This window comes from Protobothrops mucrosquamatus, unplaced genomic scaffold (assembly GCF_001527695.2).
Source record: "Protobothrops mucrosquamatus isolate PMUCROS unplaced genomic scaffold, P.Mucros_1.0 scaffold414, whole genome shotgun sequence".
Taxonomy (NCBI): Eukaryota; Metazoa; Chordata; class Lepidosauria; order Squamata; family Viperidae; genus Protobothrops; species Protobothrops mucrosquamatus.
In genome coordinates this window covers 231,639-252,409 of record NW_015386743.1, presented here as the reverse complement: position 1 = coordinate 252,409, position 20,771 = coordinate 231,639, and the positions used below count along the sequence as shown (strand labels likewise).

At 36.5% G+C, this 20,771-nt stretch overlaps 1 protein-coding gene across 1 annotated transcript in view; it reads right to left on the bottom strand.

Moving 5' to 3' along the window:
* CACNA1D (calcium voltage-gated channel subunit alpha1 D) overlaps nt 1–20,771 on the bottom strand; it is a 226,580-nt gene that overhangs the window by 51,911 nt on the left and 153,898 nt on the right. The window contains exons 23-32 of the mRNA XM_015816206.1: nt 20,154–20,261; nt 19,973–20,025; nt 18,547–18,693; nt 17,213–17,414; nt 16,708–16,866; nt 13,858–13,968; nt 10,737–10,820; nt 10,262–10,349; nt 3,378–3,403; nt 1,069–1,197 (exon numbers count right to left, since the gene is read on the bottom strand). Coding sequence (XP_015671692.1) covers nt 1,069–1,197; nt 3,378–3,403; nt 10,262–10,349; nt 10,737–10,820; nt 13,858–13,968; nt 16,708–16,866; nt 17,213–17,414; nt 18,547–18,693; nt 19,973–20,025; nt 20,154–20,261 — 1,107 coding nt within the window. The remainder of the gene's footprint in view (nt 1–1,068; nt 1,198–3,377; nt 3,404–10,261; nt 10,350–10,736; nt 10,821–13,857; nt 13,969–16,707; nt 16,867–17,212; nt 17,415–18,546; nt 18,694–19,972; nt 20,026–20,153; nt 20,262–20,771) is intronic.

Sequence of the window (20,771 nt, the reverse complement as noted above, 5' to 3'; positions counted from 1 at the left end):
CCTTTTGCCTAATTTTAATCTCTTGTCTCCTTTTAACACTTTTAAAAATGTTTTTAACTTTTATATATACAGTAGTGGCCAAAATTGTGGGAACCTTTTGGGGAAAGTGTATTTTTTAGGTTTGATGGCTAATAACACCACTTTTTTTTGGAGTAATACCATAAAATTATATATCAATGGAAAGATAATTTAATCAAGAATGTAATGCAACATAGTTTGTTCAATTATCTGTACTGTATTCTATGAAAAGTTATAGCCAAATAAACAGAAAAAGGAAGCACAACTTGCTTAGGTTGATATCAGGCAGCTTTCCTTCATCTGATTGTAGCCAATGAGCATGAGTGTTTAGAGAGCCAATCAGATGTCATCTTGTTTTGGCAATGAGCCAATCAGATCACAGTAGGATTCAGTTATTGATGTCATGTATTGAAGCTGAGAGGAGGACATTTGTCAGTGTGTTATGTGATCGCTATCAAGTTGGTTGGGGTTTTTTGTGTTCTTTCATTTAGTGAGCTTGTAAAATGTAATAAAATTAAAGTAATGATGCGAAGAGTTGACTGGTTGCCCAGAAAGCGATGTAAAATAGTATTATTAAGTGAACAAGGCTACAGTTATAAAGAAATTAGAAGAAAAATTGGTGAAAACTTAACCAAAGGTGGCATTTCTACTGTACACTTTTCCCAAAAGATTTCTACAATTTTGGCCACTACTGTACTGTTTTATTTTTTAGCATTTTATTGTATACCACCAGTCCCTCTTTGAGGAAGCTGGGCAGTACAGAAATGTGAAAAATAACTAAAAATAAATAAAATAATGTAATTATTATATATTCCAGTCAATATGATGCAAATACAGATATACATGCCTATGTATGCATACTCAAGCACATGCACACACAAAGACAAACACACAAATATATTTGAACAAAAGAGAGACACAGAGATATTGAACCTCTTGATAACACACATCACTCTTGTTTATACTATATTTCACTCTGGATCACCATGCAATACCTAATACATTGCATTTTAACTCCACAAAAGCAATTATTTTAAATGTTACGCCTACCTGAAATGACTTAATAAATGTCCATAATAAAGTTCGGATTCCTTCTCCCCTGCTGAGGAGCTTCACTAATCTCATAACTCGGAACAGACGGAAAAATGTGATGGAGATTCTAGCACTGTCTTCAGTGTTCTATAGGGTATTATACAGAAATCAAATCATGTAAAAGCCAGAATACAGAACAATTCAGGAAAAAGACAAACAATAACAAATGCAAAGGTGAAAGGTTGGAATATATGTCTCTGGGTCTTTTTCAACTTTATAAGCATGATGTGACAGGAAAAAAATTACATGCTGGTACACAAAATCCGTAGAAATGCTTCACTCATCACATGCATTTCCATGCTTTCCACATTGTTAATAGGATCAAGTTGAATTTGTCTGTAGTAAGGTTTGATAGGTATACTGACAACAAAATCAAATCACTGCATACATCTTTCTAGGACAAATACAGAAAAACCACTGGAGTAAAGAATAATAAAAAGAATAAGCTTGAAGTAGAGGTACAATCACTGGGGTTAGTTTGCTATCTTACCCCAGATTCATCAGTTGTGACAGTTTCAGTTGGCTTTGGCTTTAAAAAATTAAGAAATTATGTATTAAAATCAAAGTAAAGATGCTGAAAAATAATTCTACTTGACGATACTGTGAAGAGGGGGAAAAGAATTCAAATTAAAGTTTCATAATATGATGCTGATTAAGAAAAAAAAATCCTTTTGACCTGTGCCTTCATTAGTTATTTACATTACTGACAGAACTGTGCAAAATGCTATGTTCCACTGTAGTAAGATACACTTTGTTATTATTTAATGATCTGACCATGGTTGACTATCATGATAGGCTTCCCTCTAAATCAGGGGTGTCAAATTGCTGGCCCACGGGCCGGACGCATCATCCGGAAGCCACGCCCATCCCATTGCCAGCAATGGAAATACTGGCCTGATACGTTGTGCAACGTCACGTGACGTCGCGAGTTTGACATGTCTGCTCTAAATCATCCTTCCCCCAAATGATGTCTTCCATATCTGTTGGGATCACAGCTCCCAAATTTCTTACCATATTTGTGTAATTTGCAGAGTCCCAACACATCTGGAAACCATCAGGTAGGGAAAAGCTCTATCGATCCACTAGTCTTCAATTTGTGGGTAGCTATCATAACTGAATTGGGAGTTGATGGCATAGAAGTAACACTATCACATTTTTAAGGTGAGAAGTTGTAAAGAGAGGAACAGAGAAAGTAAAACAAAAGAATGGTGCCTCTCTATATAAATTATTGCCCTTTTTACTATAAAATGTAGAGGTATTTGAAACTTGTTTTGTATTTGATATTTGAACTCTAATACTGTTGTTTTGGTTATCATAATGATTCATAACAGAACAGAATTTGACAAAGGGCTGTTGAGTTATTTGCTGGTGTGGATATTCCATAGAATGGTGAACATACAAGTAAGAAGTATGGTCTACTCTAAGATGAATACTTGGCGTTCTGTCTGAACAAAACAACAGTGTATTGGTAACTTTAAAGACACACTTGAATTTAGATGGATGATAATTCATGATTTATAAAAAGTTATGCTTTCAGCGTTATTCTGATTTTCTCATAGTACAGAGATCTGAATGCTTAGCAACTTCAGATAAGTCCCTGTTTTACAATCTATTTCCTGCCTTTGTGCCCTCTAGATATGATGGAACTGCAAATCCTCAAATTTAATCTGGGAATTGTGCATGTTGCAATCCTGATAATACTGTAGGATATGAAGTTGGAGAAGGTTAACCTATATTATCCTACAAGAACATTTTTTCGAGAACAGTATAGGCTGTTCTATGTCCAACAACAAATTAAATGAAGAAAATAACAGCTGAATGGAAACTTCCAGTGAGGATCTGTTAATAACTTTGTTTCTTAAGAGACAATATGGAACTGAGAAAATTTTGAAAAGTCTCTGATTTTAATAGCTGCATCACTAAAGGGAACAGAAACCACAAAGGCAACAACAAGGGAGCAAGAAATACAGTTTGTGTAAGAACGTTTGTATGTATTATCAAATGAGTATTGGTCAAGAAATCATTATGAAACATATGCAGCACATTGCCATAGTATATGCAGTAACATTCTGGGATAAGGCTAATGGCACTTACTATCCGTGGGGGCTTTCCACTCTCTGTGGAATTCAAATTACCACTTGCTTGGGAACCACTGAGATAAAAGGTTGCTTTAACATCTTGAACATTTGTATTATAGATATCTTTGACTTGATTAAAACAAATGCTTTTCTCACATTCTTAAGAGAAAGAGTGCACTGTTGCTTTACCATTGCTGGAGAGCAAATGTGATTTTCTTGCACTGAGACACATAAATACACATAGACTACAGAACATAGATTATGTTAATTGCAATGGTAGTCAAGATAAAAATCAAGAGAGAGTGAGAGAAATACCCAAATCCCTGCTTAATATGGCCAGCCATCTGAATATAAACTGTTATAGCAATGAAGTTACAATTGGGTCTACTCATATTAGAACATACTCCCAAACATTTTCTGACAATAATAAAACAATATTTGATATATGTTCTTTGCTCAAATAAGAGGCAATACTCTCATACACAGGAGAACATGAAAATTAATACTGGATCATGTGCTTAAGGTACAGACTCTTAAATATTTAGACTTGCTAAGAAAATGGACTATTTGGTTCTTACTTTATTAAAACATTTCACCAAAAGCAATTAGATCATTTTGTAATCTGGCTACAGAAATATTTAAGTACCTTTGTATGTCCACTAAAAACTATTTGGCATACCCCAGAGGCAAGCAAAAGACTTGCATAGAATATTTTGCTTACTATTTGATCATTTGGGGGTATTTTGATTATTTGGGGGATGTTTTTAGACAAAAACCCTGAATATTAATGCATGTTTTCTCAGGATAGTCTTCTGATATTCAGTGGAGATTAGACAACCATTCTTTCTTGCCAAAAGTATGCTCAGGGGTCTAGTAGCACCTTTTTAGACTAACACATTTTATTAAAAGACCTAAGCTTTTGTAAGGTGTCTCTTTTGATTTCTGCTACCATCAGCTAACATGGCTCTAATTTTATTATGTCTTTAAAGTAGTGGGTTCTCAACCTTTTCCTCACCACGGACCCTTGTTAAATATCTTTTGTGGCCACGGACCCCCAAGACTTAATTCAAGATTTAAATCATAACATTTCTTCAAGCCTTCGCAGACCCCCTATGTCAGGGGTAGGCAACCTTGGCTCTTTTATGACTCGTGGACTTCAACTCCCAGAATTCCTGAGCCAGCATGGCTCAGGAATTCTGGGAGTTGAAGTCCACGAGTCATAAAAGAGCCAAGGTTGCCTACCCCTGTCCTATGTCAACATCATGTCCCCCCCAGGGGACCGCGGAACACAGATTGAGAACCAATGTTTTAAAGGACTGAATGCGCCTAAAGTATGAGGACAAAAGAAGAGCTCTAACCTGGATTTTATTTGAATGTCTCACTCTTTCACAATCTTTTTGTATTTGTATTTTGCATTATATTATATATATTAACATCTCAGTCTACAGTTTTGGAGGTCAGTATGCTGAAATGTCCTTTTATGTGGATTTTAAGAATCTTTGTAAGCCTATCTTTAGAAACAAAACAAACATGACACATCTCTTATACTTATCTTGTCTAGGCAAAAGGCCTGAGAGATGTTTAGAAATAAAATAAGGAGGAACGATTACTTGTGCCTGCTATGTATCATTCATTCTTCCCCTTTAAAATATAAAATATTAGTCTGTTACTGTTGGGGAGAGTAGTGTGATATCACAAACATGCTATTTATTTGTCAAGGATAGGGAGTGCTATTATCTAATCTCCACATTTGGTTTTACAGATAACTGGTATCAATTTGAGTTGAATGAAATGGCTTGTATCTGTTGATATTGCTAATGCTACATCCTGTTTTCACAAGATAGCTGTAGCTGCTGAAAGGTAATGAATTTACTAAAATAATTTTAGGTTTTTTAAGCTGCTGGATTTATAGATGTCATATATTTTGTAGCACTGCTGGATTGCAGGGTATATACATTTACAGAGATGGATAGATGGATGGATGGATGGATGGATGGATGGATGGATAGATAGATAGATAGATAGATAGATAGATAGATAGATAGATAGATAGATAGATAGATAGATAGATAGATAGATAGATAGATAGATAGATAGATAGATAGATAGATGATATGCTTGTATGTAAACACCCACCTTTAAAAAAATTAAAATATATAAAACCCTCTTTTCCAATCTGGTGTCTTATTTTACTTTTGATTGCATGTATCTATTTGTAGCTTCTGTTTTCAGTTTCATATTAGGTTGAATTTAAAGTTTTGTAGTTTTTCTGAGTATATTAATTATTTCTCTGAGCTTATAGACATCTTTGGAACAGGGAGTGCAGGGACATATGAAAAATATCAAGAAGGCAGTTCCAAGCATGCAACCAAACACTCTTCTTTTTTCTGTGAGTTGTGAATGCAATGCATGTTTTAAAAGGGGCAAGATATTCTGCCATCTTGCTCTGCCTGAATGCACTCGGGGTAGAAGTTGGAATATAAATTAAATACATAATCACAAAATAATATTGAAAGGTGGCACAGAATTGTTAAAGCTACAGAAAGCTAGGGCTGAACTGCCTCAAAATATACCTGATATATTTGAAAGGCCTAAGCAGAGAAATAGCACACTTCCACTGTTTAACCTCTTACTGCTACTCCTAAATTTCAGATGGAATCTACTTCCTGTAATTGTGACCCTCGAGAGCTCATCATGTGCTTAGTGCAGAAGACAACATTGGAAACAAATATAAAGCTTTAGTTTTTAAAAGATGTCATTGTTCCTTGATGTTCCACATTGTTCAGACTGCATGTTGAATAAAGTTTTGATCATTACATTTTAGGAAGGATACATGTAAAGTGGAAAATGTCCAAAGGAAAGAAATCAAGGACGGTAAGATAAGCATTTAATCTGGACACAATAATTGTCTTCAATTAATCAAAGGGCTGCCAAACAGGTCTATGCATTTTGGAACAATAGACAGTCATGCACCCTGAAGTACCATCACCCAACTGTGACCAAAGAAGAAAGAGAAATGAGATACAACAAGATCTCATTTGATTCTTGATCCTGATCACATGATATGCATAATTTGGGACTGTGGTTACTTGCTGCCCAACATAAGAAAAAAAAAGTCTGGTTTTATTGGCAATGAAGAGCTTTCCTTTTGTTCTTACTTGACAAGAATCATATCTCACAGCAAACATCCCTCCATGCTTTATGAAGGATTGGTAATCCATCATTCAAAGTAAATACCATTGAATAAATATGAACCTCCTCTTTCTTCCATATCACCTTAATTTTAAAGTTCTGTTGAATCAAACTGTAAACAAATAATGAATATACTCTTAAAATACTCTACAGTAGCTATCCAAACTATTTTTCAGCTTGACATGTTAACATTACCATAAGTTCTTATAAAGATAAGTACGTCCATAGCGAATTTTCCAAAACACTTGACTTCTTTTTCCCAACTGAGAAAGCTAACTAATTGCTAATACTAATTTCAGAAATCTGGCACAACCACAGGTATTTGGCTGTCCCAAGAATAAAAGAGAAACAGTGTAAAATATATTTTCTGTTTATTATACTTTTCAACTTCAGAACATAAATTTCACAAAAAACTCACAATCGTAAGCCTGTAGTGTATAATCAAGAATGAATCATTTAGTTATGTAGAGCTAGGGTCTGTTTATGATGATATATATTTTTCATCAAAACGTAACTAAATAAAGTAATTGTACAGCTTTTAAGAGACAGTATTTTAAAAGTATGCTAGTGATTTTAATAGATTTTTTTTTATTATCTTGCTTTTAAAAATTCTTAAAAATAAAACAAACATGAAAACTAGTGTCAGCGCCATTAGGTAGACTAGAGCAGGAAATCAACTCCACAAGAAGGCTAAAAGCACTTTTAGTGAGATAATCATAGAATCTTGCCAGCCTGATTGTGCTGTACCTTCTCTTCCTCTTTATAGTTAAATGAGTTAGGGAGGCTTCTACCTAAGATGCTTCTGAATCTTATCTGGTTGTTGTGGACTTAAAAAATGTTTCAGTCCTTTCTGCTTAGCTAACACTTTTCACATATCTCTGACAAAGTCATTTCCTTACTCCTTATAGCCAGTTAACAGAAGCTCATTCTTGCTTGATAAATTAAATCAAAGAAGCAGTTGCCCCAAACAAACAATGAGGCATTTTCCTTAATAGATCAAAAACATAAAATCACCTTGCTTAGTGACTACAGTTTGAGCAGAAACTATGGTCACTTAACTGCCACTGTCACTAAGTGGGAAATCATGTTTCTGTGACTGGCTTAAGACCTTCCCATTTGTGAACCACCATGGTCATAAAGCACATGACAGAGTCTTCCTCCTTCTCTAGTAACTCTTTAGTCATAAGCCAGTTGCAAAGAGCCCAAGTGGCAATCACATAGCTATGGGATGCTGCAATGCTCCTGCTGTAAATGTGAGGATTGGTCACTAAGCTATTTTTTTCATCAATGTGACTTTGAACAGTTGCTAAATAAGGCAGTCGGTGAACGAGGGCTACCCGTACTTTTTCTCCCTCTTATGTTCCAATGAAATCAGGGAAGAACTGCCTTAATTTTTCTGAATACTACTTTGCTTCCCAGCACTTAAGGAAAATTCAGCCCTCTTTGTTTATAGAACGGTTCTTGTCTATTTCCTTCAAGATCATAACCAGTTAAGTATATTCTGGAGAAGCTATAATAAGATAAAATTAAGAACCTCTTTGTATGCCAGCTTTTGTACAGACACTGTTTTTTTAATTAAAAAATGTAAGCATATTTCTTACGGGCAACTGAAAGTATTTGAAGGATTTATCAATTGTCTGCACGCCAAATAGATAATCACAATAACTCTTCAATATATCTCATCAGTTCTGTAGCCAAAATATGAATCTCTTGTCTGAATATCTCTTTTAAAAGTAGGATACAAACTTTAGGGATTTTGAGTTTAATACTGGATTAATTTGAACCAATCACAATATTTCAGTCACATCTCTCTTTACAGTACGAGGATAAAATAATGAAATAAAGGCTATTCCCACAATTCTGAGTTCTTTGGAAAAAACATAAGGATGAAAAATATAATACATAAATTGTATCCACACACTATGAAATGTAGACATGTACAACACTGAGTTCAGAAACAAATGCCCGATCTTCTTGTGCCCAGAAGCAAGTAGAAGAAAAAAAGAACTCAAACATCACAAGAAGATCTACTCTTGTTCAACAAACCAGCTAGTTTATTTGTTCAAATCAGATGCCATATTAGCATGGCTCCAAATCCAGATATAGTTTGAGTGCTCCGAAGCTTTAGGAATTTGCTAAAGGAAATTTCAGGCACTATTGGATTATGGATGAAGCAAAGTGAAACTAAATAGCTTATCCAAAAATGTATCTATTCTACGACCACTGCTGATACACAAACTTAATATTGTGAATTTTTCAATTCACAATTATATTTTACGATAAGATGAAAATAGTATTACAACAGACTAGTTAAGAAAGGGGTGTGTGATTGTGTGTGCATATATACAGATACATATAAGTGATTTGGAGCTTACTGAGTACACCCTTTCCATGGAGAAATGGTATTGAAAGATTATAAATAATTAGATATAGTTTTTATAACAAAAACGTTCAGAATGAAAAGCTTACAGCTGAGCTTTACATTCTAATAGTCAGCAGGGTTTCCTGTAGCAAAGAGTTTTTTTTTATTCTGGATTGATAGTGAAATATTCAAATATTATGTACCTGTTTCTCAGATTTAATTGTGACTTTGACAAAAGCAATGCTGGTGAAATACTCTCTATGTACCTCTTGAACACAAAAACAACATTCTTGCAAAATTCCAAGTCTTCCCCCCCCCCCCCAAAAAAAAATGAGTCAGAGAAAAAAGAAGTACTCTAAATCCAAGGCTGGTGTTTTTATTTGCTGTTTGGGGGAGCCACACTGATGGAAATACAGGTGTTTATATCTGGCAGATTAAAAGTTTCTTTTTATCTATCCCTGTATGTCATATCTTTGCCTTTATCACCATCAGAGCACTTTAAAGAAGCAGAAAGCTAAACATTTCTTACCAACAAGATGTGCAGGACAGATGTACCCATCTATGGACCACTTCCTTTTCAATGAGCAGAAGGGGAAGTTGGCAGGGATGTCCACCCAGGGACCATAGGACTTAAAACCATAATTGCACTAAAGTTGTAGCCAAGTCTCTCAAAGGGACAGAAGTGTCCCCACAGAAAGCCATTTAAACTAAATCAGGACTGCACTTTTTATCACCCACGAAGCCAAATTTAGCTCAGAGGTGACTGCAGGAAAGTTCAAAGGGGAAGGGGTGGAAGTGAAGGGAAATGGCGGAAGTAGGATTGTGCTTTTGCACCACAAGTTCCATCCCTTTTGTACAGGCACTGTGACATTGCACAGATGTTCAAAAAGAATGGAGTTTGTGTCAGAATAGTACATTGCTCATTTCATTATTTTGACAAAAGCATCAGTTCCTGTAGCGATCCCTATTCCAGACTATTAGCCATATGACTGAATTTAAATTATCATTAATATTCCTAATTCTTAATACTTCACAATAAAATTTATAATTCTAGTTATAAAATGTCTTCACTGAATTTGTAAAGCCATTTATAAAATATGATTATTAAAATTTGGATAATATATACTTTATCAATTTTTTTTTATTTGCAGTACAACCTAATTTTCTTGGCTTTCTTCCACCCTCCTGGATAGCAATTTAAACTGAACCAGGTCTATACAACATATGACCCATCAAAGAGGTCACTGGTTGTGCCTGAAAAAACTTATGTTGTGCAGGTGTGACCATATGGCCTTTTGAATGTGATATCTCAATTTCCATTAGAAGTCTTTGTCATGATTCCTCTTTTAATTTTGGGGCATAATCGACAGGTATTACTGTAGGAACTCCAATTTCCACACAATGCACAAAAATCCATCTCTTAATAGGAGGGGAAAGGATGTATGACTCTTCCAAGTACTCTTTTTTACCCTGGTGCCAAATGGTCAGCCATTACTTTGTATGGGGAGAACAGGGTTACTTACATTAACTTCGGTTATAGCAATATCAACGACGCTACCAACAACAATTAAGGCATCAAAAGTGTTCCATGCATCAGTGAAATAGTGCTGTTAGGACAAGCATTCAGTAGCACGAGAAAACAGAAACAGAAAAAAAGAGAAGAAAAGGACAGTGTTATAACACAGAAACACAATGTACCCAGTACTGCATCTTTCCATCTCAAATCTGAGAAAACGGGAAGCAAACTATGAATTATGTCTGTCCTGCATTTGGAGTTAAGAACATATCCAAAGTTCTGTGACTTGTCCAAATAACATAATAAAAGGGGGAAAGGGAAAACAGAGATAAAGAAAGAGTGCGGGGGGGAGGGAAGGGGAAAGAAAAAGAAAGAGAGAGAGAGAGAGAGAGAGAGAGAGAGAGAGAGAGAGAGAGAGAGAGAGAGAGAAATAGAAATAGCAGAATGGGACTGCGGATGTTTGCTGGGAAATACTCACATCAGCTTCACTGAGAACGATGTCTACTATGCTGCCAAGAACGACGAGGGAGTCAAACGAGTTCCAGGCATCACTAAAATAGCCCTGAACAGAGCAGGCAGGGTGCAAATGTTTGTAATTACATATGAAATGTCAGAATATTTGCATTCTTCTGTTTAACTTTTTCATAAACAGAAAATACATCAAACAAAAATTCTGTGGCCTCATGAGAAGAGAATAAACAATATTGCCTACTGAAGGAAAGGCTTATATGTGACATGATACCACTGCCATATGCCAACAAGTTCTGCAGCAGATGGTTTATGTTGTAAATATGGACACACAGGGTACTGGCAGTATGAGAAAAGAATATCCTCCACAGTGCTCCAATGAGACTTCACTACAAATTAACATCAACTTCTAAAGTAGTTACTGTTATGGATAAGAACTACCACAAACCCTGATGCTGCCCGAGGGCACCAGTTTGCCACCTCACGTTTAAGCTGTTATGATACTCATGGACACCTGATAGCTTCCCTCACAATTCACCTTTCACTGCCCAAATGCATCTCTCATATAACATGCTGAAAGAACAGCTGCCTATGTAAAATCCTGGTGGACAGGACAATTCAGAGGAGACTATTAAAATCTAAATATAATTTCATGCTTCTATGTAGTTTACTTCTGCAAACTAATATGTTGCAACACGAAACATAAAGAAGTGTTCAATAACCTTTGTGTAGAATTATGTTTTAAGCAGAATCACCCCAAATCTCATCATGTAGATAGGAACACAAGAAAATGGCTTACACAACGCCAGACCATTTTCCATCATATATTTTTAAAAAACTTTGGCTGTGTTTACATGGCATGCTTAACCCATCATTAGTAGGGTTAATGGTTAGTATGCTGTGAGAACAACTATGCTCAGGCATGGGGTTAGAAAGGGATAGTTTTAACCTAAAATGTGCTGGGATAGTTTACCAACAGTTTCAAAGACAGTTTGTAGTAGCTGAGTTTCTTACAAAGATGGCTCACTTTGGATAGAAACGGTTTGGGTCAGTTATGTGATATGAACTGATACATAGTCGAACCAATAGTTTTGAAAGATTTCCAAATGGAAAATTCTCCAGATCTAATTCAGAAGGGCTAAGGATTAAACCACAGATCTTCTGCACGAAAGCAAATATTCTAGCACTAAACTATGTTCCTTCCGATATTATATATGATTAGTAATGTCCAAGCTAAATTAAAAACTGAAGTCCATTTGGCATACAATATAAAAAATTATAAGGATGAGTGTGAAACTAATGGGCAACACATAGATCCAGTGGCAGTTTAAATCAGCTTATATGACTCTTTTTAAAAAATAAGGTTCTTTTCTCTTCCCAATTGCAACATGCAATTAGTGCCTCTTTAAGTCCTCAAAATAGGAAATAAATAAAAGAACAAGCCAGCAGAACTGATATTTCCAATTAAGAAATATGTTCAGTCTTTGTTGTCTCAGTAACATGTGCTTCGAACTTCATGACTGAAACAAAATGTATTGCTTGATCAGCATAATTCAGGAGAAAAGCCAGACAAAAGTAAACAAAGTTGGATCATGAGAAGATTGCACTCACGATAGAGGAGGTTGAGAAGCACCTCAGGCAAAGCATGGGCACTCCAAAATGTTTGCCAATCCTTAACTGGAAAGAGCTTGAATGGACTCCTGTCTTACTGAGTCACTATAAGATTACTGGAATTTTAAACTGCATGTCACATATTAATCACTTAAGGCACACCTTTCCCACGCTCAATATTGTTTTCAGCAATGTGTAGGGGCAAAGCAAGCAAATACAAATAAGAACACAAGTAAAAGAAATCGAGATGATTCTGGAAAAGGGAAAAATGCAATATATGGACAAGTCACAGCAAGTAAACTTGCATCACACATCCCATAACCTTCATCACTGCAATAATCGAAGATGAAATTACTTACTAGGTGTCTTTTCTTTTTTGGCACACAAATCTGATAAACAATGGCAAGGGAAAATAATTCCACATTTGGTTACAGAATGCTTGGTTTTCACGACCTCATGAACTTTGCAAATAATTTATGGTATTATAAACTGGAAAACAAGTAGTGCAATGGCTTGTGGCCTAAAGTATGATGTTGTCCCCACTCCCTCAATGATAAGTTGCAGTGCTAAACCCCCAATGACATGTGTGAACTGAGCATGCCCAACTGGAAAAGAATTCCTAAGTTCAAGCAGCTACTGGCAAAGTGGAGACTCTTGGCTCAGCAGACATTCTGCTTCCATAGGTGGCCTTATATGGAAGAGCCTGTCTTCTAATGGAGGTTCATCTCCATTCAGCATGTGGATATTGGAGGACTAGATTGTCATCAGTTATGAGGCATGGCATGGTTTCACTCCTAGTTCAAAGTATATTTGATTACATGATTAATGGCAGAAACAATTATGCATCTACAAAGCCTGGGATTAGATTGGATCCATAACCAAAATAAAAATCTGATAGTAGCTTATATCCAAATTGTTATTTTTGAATAACAACTGAGAATTGTTAAACTTTGTTAAACTACTGAATTTGAAAAAAAAGAGAGAGTCATATTTAATTGCTGGAGTCCATTTGCTTATTTGCAAACTGTTCATAAGCTACACTGCTTCCAAATGTGTCAGTGCCCACCTACAAACATATGCCTGTTCTTTTTGCCCAAATTATATAAAAAAAAATCTGTGAAATATTTGTGGCATAAAGACACTGCCTGTTTTCTGTTATACTACTACAATGGTTAAACATGCCTTGACATTGACATTCAATATGTTTGGGAGTGTAATATATGTTCAGAGTTATCCGAAAAAAATAGTAGATTTATAACTTTAATATATTTCTTATTTATATATTACCAGCAATACATTTTTTTTAAAAAAAATAATGTTTCTTCATTTTATTTCCTGCAGTTACATTAACACTGTTATCAGATTTAAGATTTTTGGTGAAGATACTGTATTTCTGATGATTAACCATTAAAAACTTACAATTACCTACTTATGTGTGCTGATCTAAGCAAAAAATACTTGTAAATTAAAAAGAAGCAACTAAAAAAGAAATGCTAATTAAATCATACATAATCTCTTACCTTCGGTTTAAATGCAATGAGTTTCAGAACCATTTCAACAGTAAACACTGCAGTAAACACCATATTCAGAATATCCATTGCATCATTAAAAAGTTTAGACTGTCCATAGTGCTATGAATAAAACAAATGAGAAAAATATTAATATAACTAAATATTTTTTCAGACAATCAAAATAAATGAACAACACATTTCTAACACTCTACCGCAAATCTTGTACTAAAAAGATTAGTATGAAATCCTATGTTGTTAATACTTCACAAGGAGAAGTTTGGAAAGTGCAGCATAAAGGCTACAAAACAAGGAGATGGTGAGTTCTAGTCCCCCCCTTAGGCACAAAAACCAGCTGTGTGACTTTGGACCATTCTTTTTCAGCCCAATTCCCCTCACAGGGTTGTTGTTGTAGGGCAGACATGTCAAACACAAGGCCCGGGGGCCGGATGCGGCCCGCGAAGTGGCTTCATGTGGCCCATGAAGCCATCCTGGAAACAGTGAGGGAACGGCCTCCGCTGCCTTGGCCCTGGCCCAGGCCGGCCAGGAGCCAATGTACAATTTTGTGGTGGCCATCTATGCTGAAATGCAGTCAGTCTTAGTTCCACAAGGCCGTCCAGAAACAGCGGGGAACAAGCCCCTGCCGCGTTGGCCCCGCCCCCTGGGTGCATGCTGGGGAGGTGTCACCCTTTGTGAGGAATGAAGAAATGCACCATGCCTTGGTGCTTGCCCTGGTCCCATCCCCTTCTGCCAGAGACCCTCAGATCTGTCCCACTCTTGCCCAGGCCCCCACAGGCACCCTTGACGCGAACGATGTAGAGCTGGCCATGCCCATCCAGTAGGCCACACCCACTCCATCCATGCCCACCTAGTAGGCCGCACCCACCCTGGCCACACACCCCACCCCCCTGAGGGCAACCGCAATGCTGATGCGGCCCTCAATGAAATTGAGTTTGACACCCCTGTTGTAGGGAAAATAGGAGAAGGAAAGTGTATTAGCTACGTTTGCCATCTTGAGTTATTTATAAAAATAATAAAAGTGGGATTGAATATAAATAATTAAACAAACATATGACGATCACTTATTACCCAGCCACAAATAGCATTTATTTGTTGTCTCTTTCTAAATCTACTGTGAAATAACATACTGACATCGAAGTAAATTATTGTTCCCTATTAGATATTATTTCTCCCAATATTGGGAAATAATTTATTAAGTCAATTATTTATCAACTTTTATTAAGTGGCCCTTCTCTTTATCTTAAAAATATCCCTTTTCTTAAATCCAATTATTCTTTACCTCCAGCTCCTTAAAAAGATCAATCACTACTGATATTAAATATGATAATCCGATTAAGTTTGCTCTTAAGCAAGATTTGTAAGCAATTCTCAAAAGCTAGCTTAACATTAAATCATGTTTTCTTTTAACCAAATCATGTTATTTGTTAAAGACACCACAATGCCTGGATTTACATCTTAATTGTTTAAAAATCATAATGACTACATTTGCAAAAAAGCACCAAACTAAAACAAAATGAATAACATCATGACTTGGCATAGCATGAAAATTCAGGTAAAACCAGTAAAAAATGAACTGACTAACTTTGACCAGAATTAACTTGGAAGGTGAAAATTGGCTGGGTTGATACATTGTGCTAAAACGCAATTCCTTTTCATTTTGGCTTGTGGAATAAGCCAGAATGGCTAGCCCTAACCCTAACCCTAATCCTAACCTTTTCATACTTGTGCGATAAGATTGCAGACAAGTACAGGTAGTCTTTGACTTACCACCATAATTATGCCCAAAATTTCTGTTGCCAAGTGAGACAGTTGTTAAATAAGTTTTACCCCATTTTATGACCTTTCTTGCCAGTTGTTCAATGAATCAGTGCAGTTGTTAAGTTAGTAGCATGTTTGTTAAGTAAATCTGGCTTCCCTGCTTGTCAGAAGGTTGCAGAAGGGGATCACGGGACCCTAGGACACTGTAACTGTCCTGAGTCAGTTGCCAAGTGTCTGAATTTTGATCATGTGACCATGGGGATGCTGCAATGGCCATAAGTGTGGAAATGATCATAAGTCACCTTTTCAATGCTGTTGTAACACTGAGCAGTCACTGAATGAACTGTTGTAAGTCAAGGACTATCTGTATGCAAATGTATGGGTTTGGGGTATTGGCACTGTGATATTCATTTCAGTGCTCGTTCCCCTTGTTCACTGATGGATAGGTTCACAGAACATTTTAACCTCAAAGCAAATATGATGGCTTAGTATGAACTATGAATCCAGACAGTATATTTCACTGTAATGGTTAAGCCTTTGTTCAAGGATTGGTTGAAGGGAAGAAGCACACTAAATGCCTGCTTCAAATAAAGGATTAAATATATGCCATTGATGTTACATAGGGAAATTTAGATTTTTTTTATTTTTTATTTAAATCCCTTATGGAACAGACTTTCTGAACAATTATAGGAAGGTCTGGAGAATTTGATAACTATTATAAATGTGGCCAAAAGCATTGGTGTCTCCTCCCTTTTCCAATTTGCTGTGAAACAAATTGAAGCTGATACAAATAAATGGGGTCCACCACTCTTTATTCCACAGTCCATAGAGCAGACACTGTGCTTTTGATATATGACTTAACATATTATTGTAAATAATAAAACTGGAACTAAAAATAATTTTCTTAAGATTTTAGTAAAAAGAATAGTAATTCCAAAACCACAAATGAAATCCACTGTTGCATGCGAGGGTACTTTTCGCTCCTTTTCTCTGTACCATCTTCCAGCATTCCCAGACAGCATTCCTAAATAAAATGGCCATAACCAATTTCTTAGGTAAAGTGGCACCTTGTTTCATTCCTACCTGCATAGCCAAGCAAAGGGTGTTGAGCATGATGAGGACAAACATGATATATTCAAAGACAGTAGAGTTCACCATATACCAGAATTTGTACTGGTAAGGATTTTTTGGAATGTATCGACGCAGCGGCCGGGCTTTCAAAGCATATTCTACACACTGACGCTGAAAATAGTAGAAATATCAACATCATAAGCAGGAACTGCAATCTTGTCCAGAACTATCTCTCTGTGATTCAAATTTTTATTTCAGAAACAAATCCATTAGTGGACAGGTCCATTATATCAACAATTACATTCCATAACAGAGCCAAAAGGAAAAATCCATTCCAAACATATAGTGGAAAAGTCACCTAGAACTAGATTGTGATCACAATGTGATTGGTAAATTCAATGCTTGAAACTGGCTTTTGGATCTGTGGCTCAAAATTTGGTTAATAATGGCAAGCAAGGAAACATTAGGATTCTGAAGATACTAGATTATAATATTTAAATAGGTGCTGTTTTATTACCTGATTTTTGTCAAGTTCACAGTTTTTGTATTCTTGTTCTCCCTGTTCTTGGAATGTGACAATGACAAAGCCAACAAATATGTTCATCATGAAGAAAGCAATAATAATGATGTAGATGATGAAAAAAATAGAGATTTCCACTCTGTAATTGTAGATCGGTCCTACGTTCTCTCCATTTGAATCTATAGCTCTATAAAGAAGCCTGCATATTAAAGACAAATGAACAACAGATTCTAACATCATGAAAATGGTAATTTCTAATTCTGGTTTCAATATTCAAAAGTATATTTTGGAAGGAAGATCCTTTTCTGGTCACGGAACAAGAGGGCAAATGCCTATCACTAAAGGTCCCCTTATATTACTACTACTACTACTACTACTACTACTACTACTACTACTACTACTACTACTACTACTACTAATAAAGTTGGAAGGGACCTTGGAGGTCATCTAGTCCAACCCCCTGCTCAGACAGGAAACGCTATACCATTTCGGACAAATGGCTGTCCAATCTCTTCTTAAAAACTTCCAGTGTTGGAGCATTCACCACTTCTGGAGGCAGGTTGTTCTACTGGTTAATTGTTCTGTCAGGAAGTTTCTCCTTAATTCTAGGTTGCTTCTCTCCTTGATTAGTTTCCACCCATTGCTTCTTGTCCTGCCTTCAGGCACTTTGGAAAATAGCTTGACTCCCTCTTCTTTGTGGCAGCCCCTGAGATATTGGAACACTGCTATCATGTCCCCCCTCGTCCTTCTCTTTATTAAACTAGACATACCCAATTCCAGCAACCGTTCCTTATATGCTTTAGCCTCCAGTCCCCTAATCATCTTTGTTGCTCTTCTTTGTACTCTTTCTAGAGTCTCAACATCTTTTTTACAGCGCGGTGACAAAACTGGATGCAGTATTCCAAGTGTGGCCTTACCAAGGCATTTTATAGTGGTAGTAATACTTCATGTGATCTTGATTCTATCCCTCTGTTAATGCAGCCTAGCACTGTGTTGGCCTTTTACGATTTATGATTCAAAGCATGTTGAGTATTAATTTCAAAGGTGAGCTATCATCCTGGTAGCATCAACAATGGAAATGTGAAGGACTAGTAAATATTTTTTTATCATATTTACAGTCTGTTTAAAATGTAGAAGATGTTCATATCCCCTGCTCCATTAACGGTACAGCTCTGTAACATATTGTATCTATAAAATGGTACATGTTCATTACATCAAGGCAATAGTATTTCTAAGAGTCACAGTCACAGTCTTCCCCAAAAGAAATTGATCACCTCCGAAAAGGCCAGTCAAAACAAAATAAAATACTCTTTTGTAAATGATACACTTACGCAGGCCAGCCCTCAAAAGTAGAAACAGTAAAAAGAGCCATCATAGCAGTAAGGACATTATCAAAGTTGAAGTCGCTGTTCTGCCATTGTCTCTCTCTCACCATTGGACTGTCCATATCTCCATCTTTATAAACAATAAATATTCCCCTATTGAAATAGTTGAAAAAAAGCAAACAGTTACTAGGGCAACTGACAATTATTTTAAATTTTCCATATTTCTTAAAGTGCACCTATGACAACCCTTTGCATGTTTTAGTAACTCTAATTAATAACAGAAATGGGGAATCTTATAGCCCCCTGAAATTATTCCATTTTGATGGTATTTCTATTGTATTTATAGCCCAGCTTTATTCCAAGAACACTCATGGATAGCTCTGAAGTAGAACCTGGAATTATAGGGCTGGAAGGGAGTGATGGAGCACCTACAATTCTAGGAGGTAAGCTGTTCCACTGATTAATTGTTCTCCCTGTAAGAAAATTTCTCCTTACTTCTAGATTGTATCTCTCTTTAACAAGCTTCCAGCCAGTACTTCTTGTCCTGCCTTCTGATGCTTTGGAGAATAAGTCAATCCCCTCTTTATTGTGATAGCCCCTGAAGACTATTATCATGTCCATCCTAATCCTTCTCTTTCATAGGCTAGACATACTGAGCTTGTTCAATTGTTCATCATATAATTTAGCCTCCAGACCCTTTACATCTTTGTTGCTCTTCTCTGCACACTTCCAAGTTCTTTTTTGTATCATGGTGAACAGAGCTGTATATCGTAGTACAAGTGTGGACTCACTAAAGAGGTACAAAGCAGTATTGTCACTTCCTGTGATCTTACCTCTATCCCTCTGTTGCTGAAGCCCAGGACTGCTTTGGCTGTTTTGATAGTTGCAGCACACTGCTGGCTCATCCTCAAGTTGTGGTCCACTAGGACACTTAGATCTCACAATTACTACTGTTGAGTCAGGAACCACCTATTCTGTATCTATGCATTTGGTTTTTTTCTACCTAAATGCAGGGCCTTACTTTTCTCATCACTGAACTGCATCTTGTTGGATAAGGCCCAATGCTCAAGTCTGTCAAGATCCTTTTGAATCTTGAGTCTCTCTTCCAAAGCATTAGCAATTCCCTCCAGCTTATCTGCAAACTTGACGAGTTGCCCTTCTATCCCCTCATCTACATCACTTATGAAGATGTTGAAGAGTACTGGGCCCAAGATAGAATCTTGGGATATCGCACCACATGCTTCCCTTCACACAGATGTAGTTCCATTGAAGATATTCAATTACCTCTGGGGTCTACTAAGTACTTGAAGCTCTATATTTCATCAAAGGTCTGATACCTTAGGAACTATATTGCTTCTCAGCAACATTTGGAGACCCCAAAGCTCCCCATTTCTTTGTTATCTAAAAAATGCAGATAGGAAAATGTTCTTACCGACAGTCCACAGGATTTTGCTTGGCTTCATCTGTGCATCGATAGAATTTTCCCTGTGCATAAAAAAGCATACCAATTGAATCTAGAGCACCATTCCTATTTCAAAAATCTCTATAGAACTTGAACAAGCCTCATGAAGAGGTTTTTATTATGCTCTGGATATTTTTTCCCTTGTTCTTACCTTAAAGAGCTGGACCCCAATGCATGCAAACATGAACTGGAGTAGAGTTGTAACGATCATGATATTACCGATAGTTCGAATGGCAACAAAGACACATTGAACAACATGCTGTAGAGAAAGAAAGAGAGAGGGGGGAGGGAGGGAGGGAGAGAGAGAGGGAGAGGGAGAGAGAGAGGGAGAGGGGGAGAGAGAGAATAAAAGATTTAATTTCACATTTTAAATTTTACATTATACTCAGAATAGGGACACAATATTCTACAAATTCATTCTCACCATTAGGCAGTCATAAATAGCATATAAAGAAGCTAATCATGAAATATCAAATATGTCTAAAATAAGTTCTATTGAACTACAACTCAACGATGCTAATTCCCAAGAAATATGATTGGGACCTCAAACTTTCATTGCTGGAGTATATGAAAGAAAGGCTTTCATTCCTGGGTAGTGTCAAAATTAACATTTATTGTAGATAAGCTAAGATCAAGATTAAAGATCAAGGAATAAGATGAGGTGATGGGTATACAACCAACCACCATTGGAATTCAAAAAATGAAGAAATCCAGACAAAAGACAAAACACAGGAATACATCACAAAGCCTATTGGTGGGACGGCGCGCC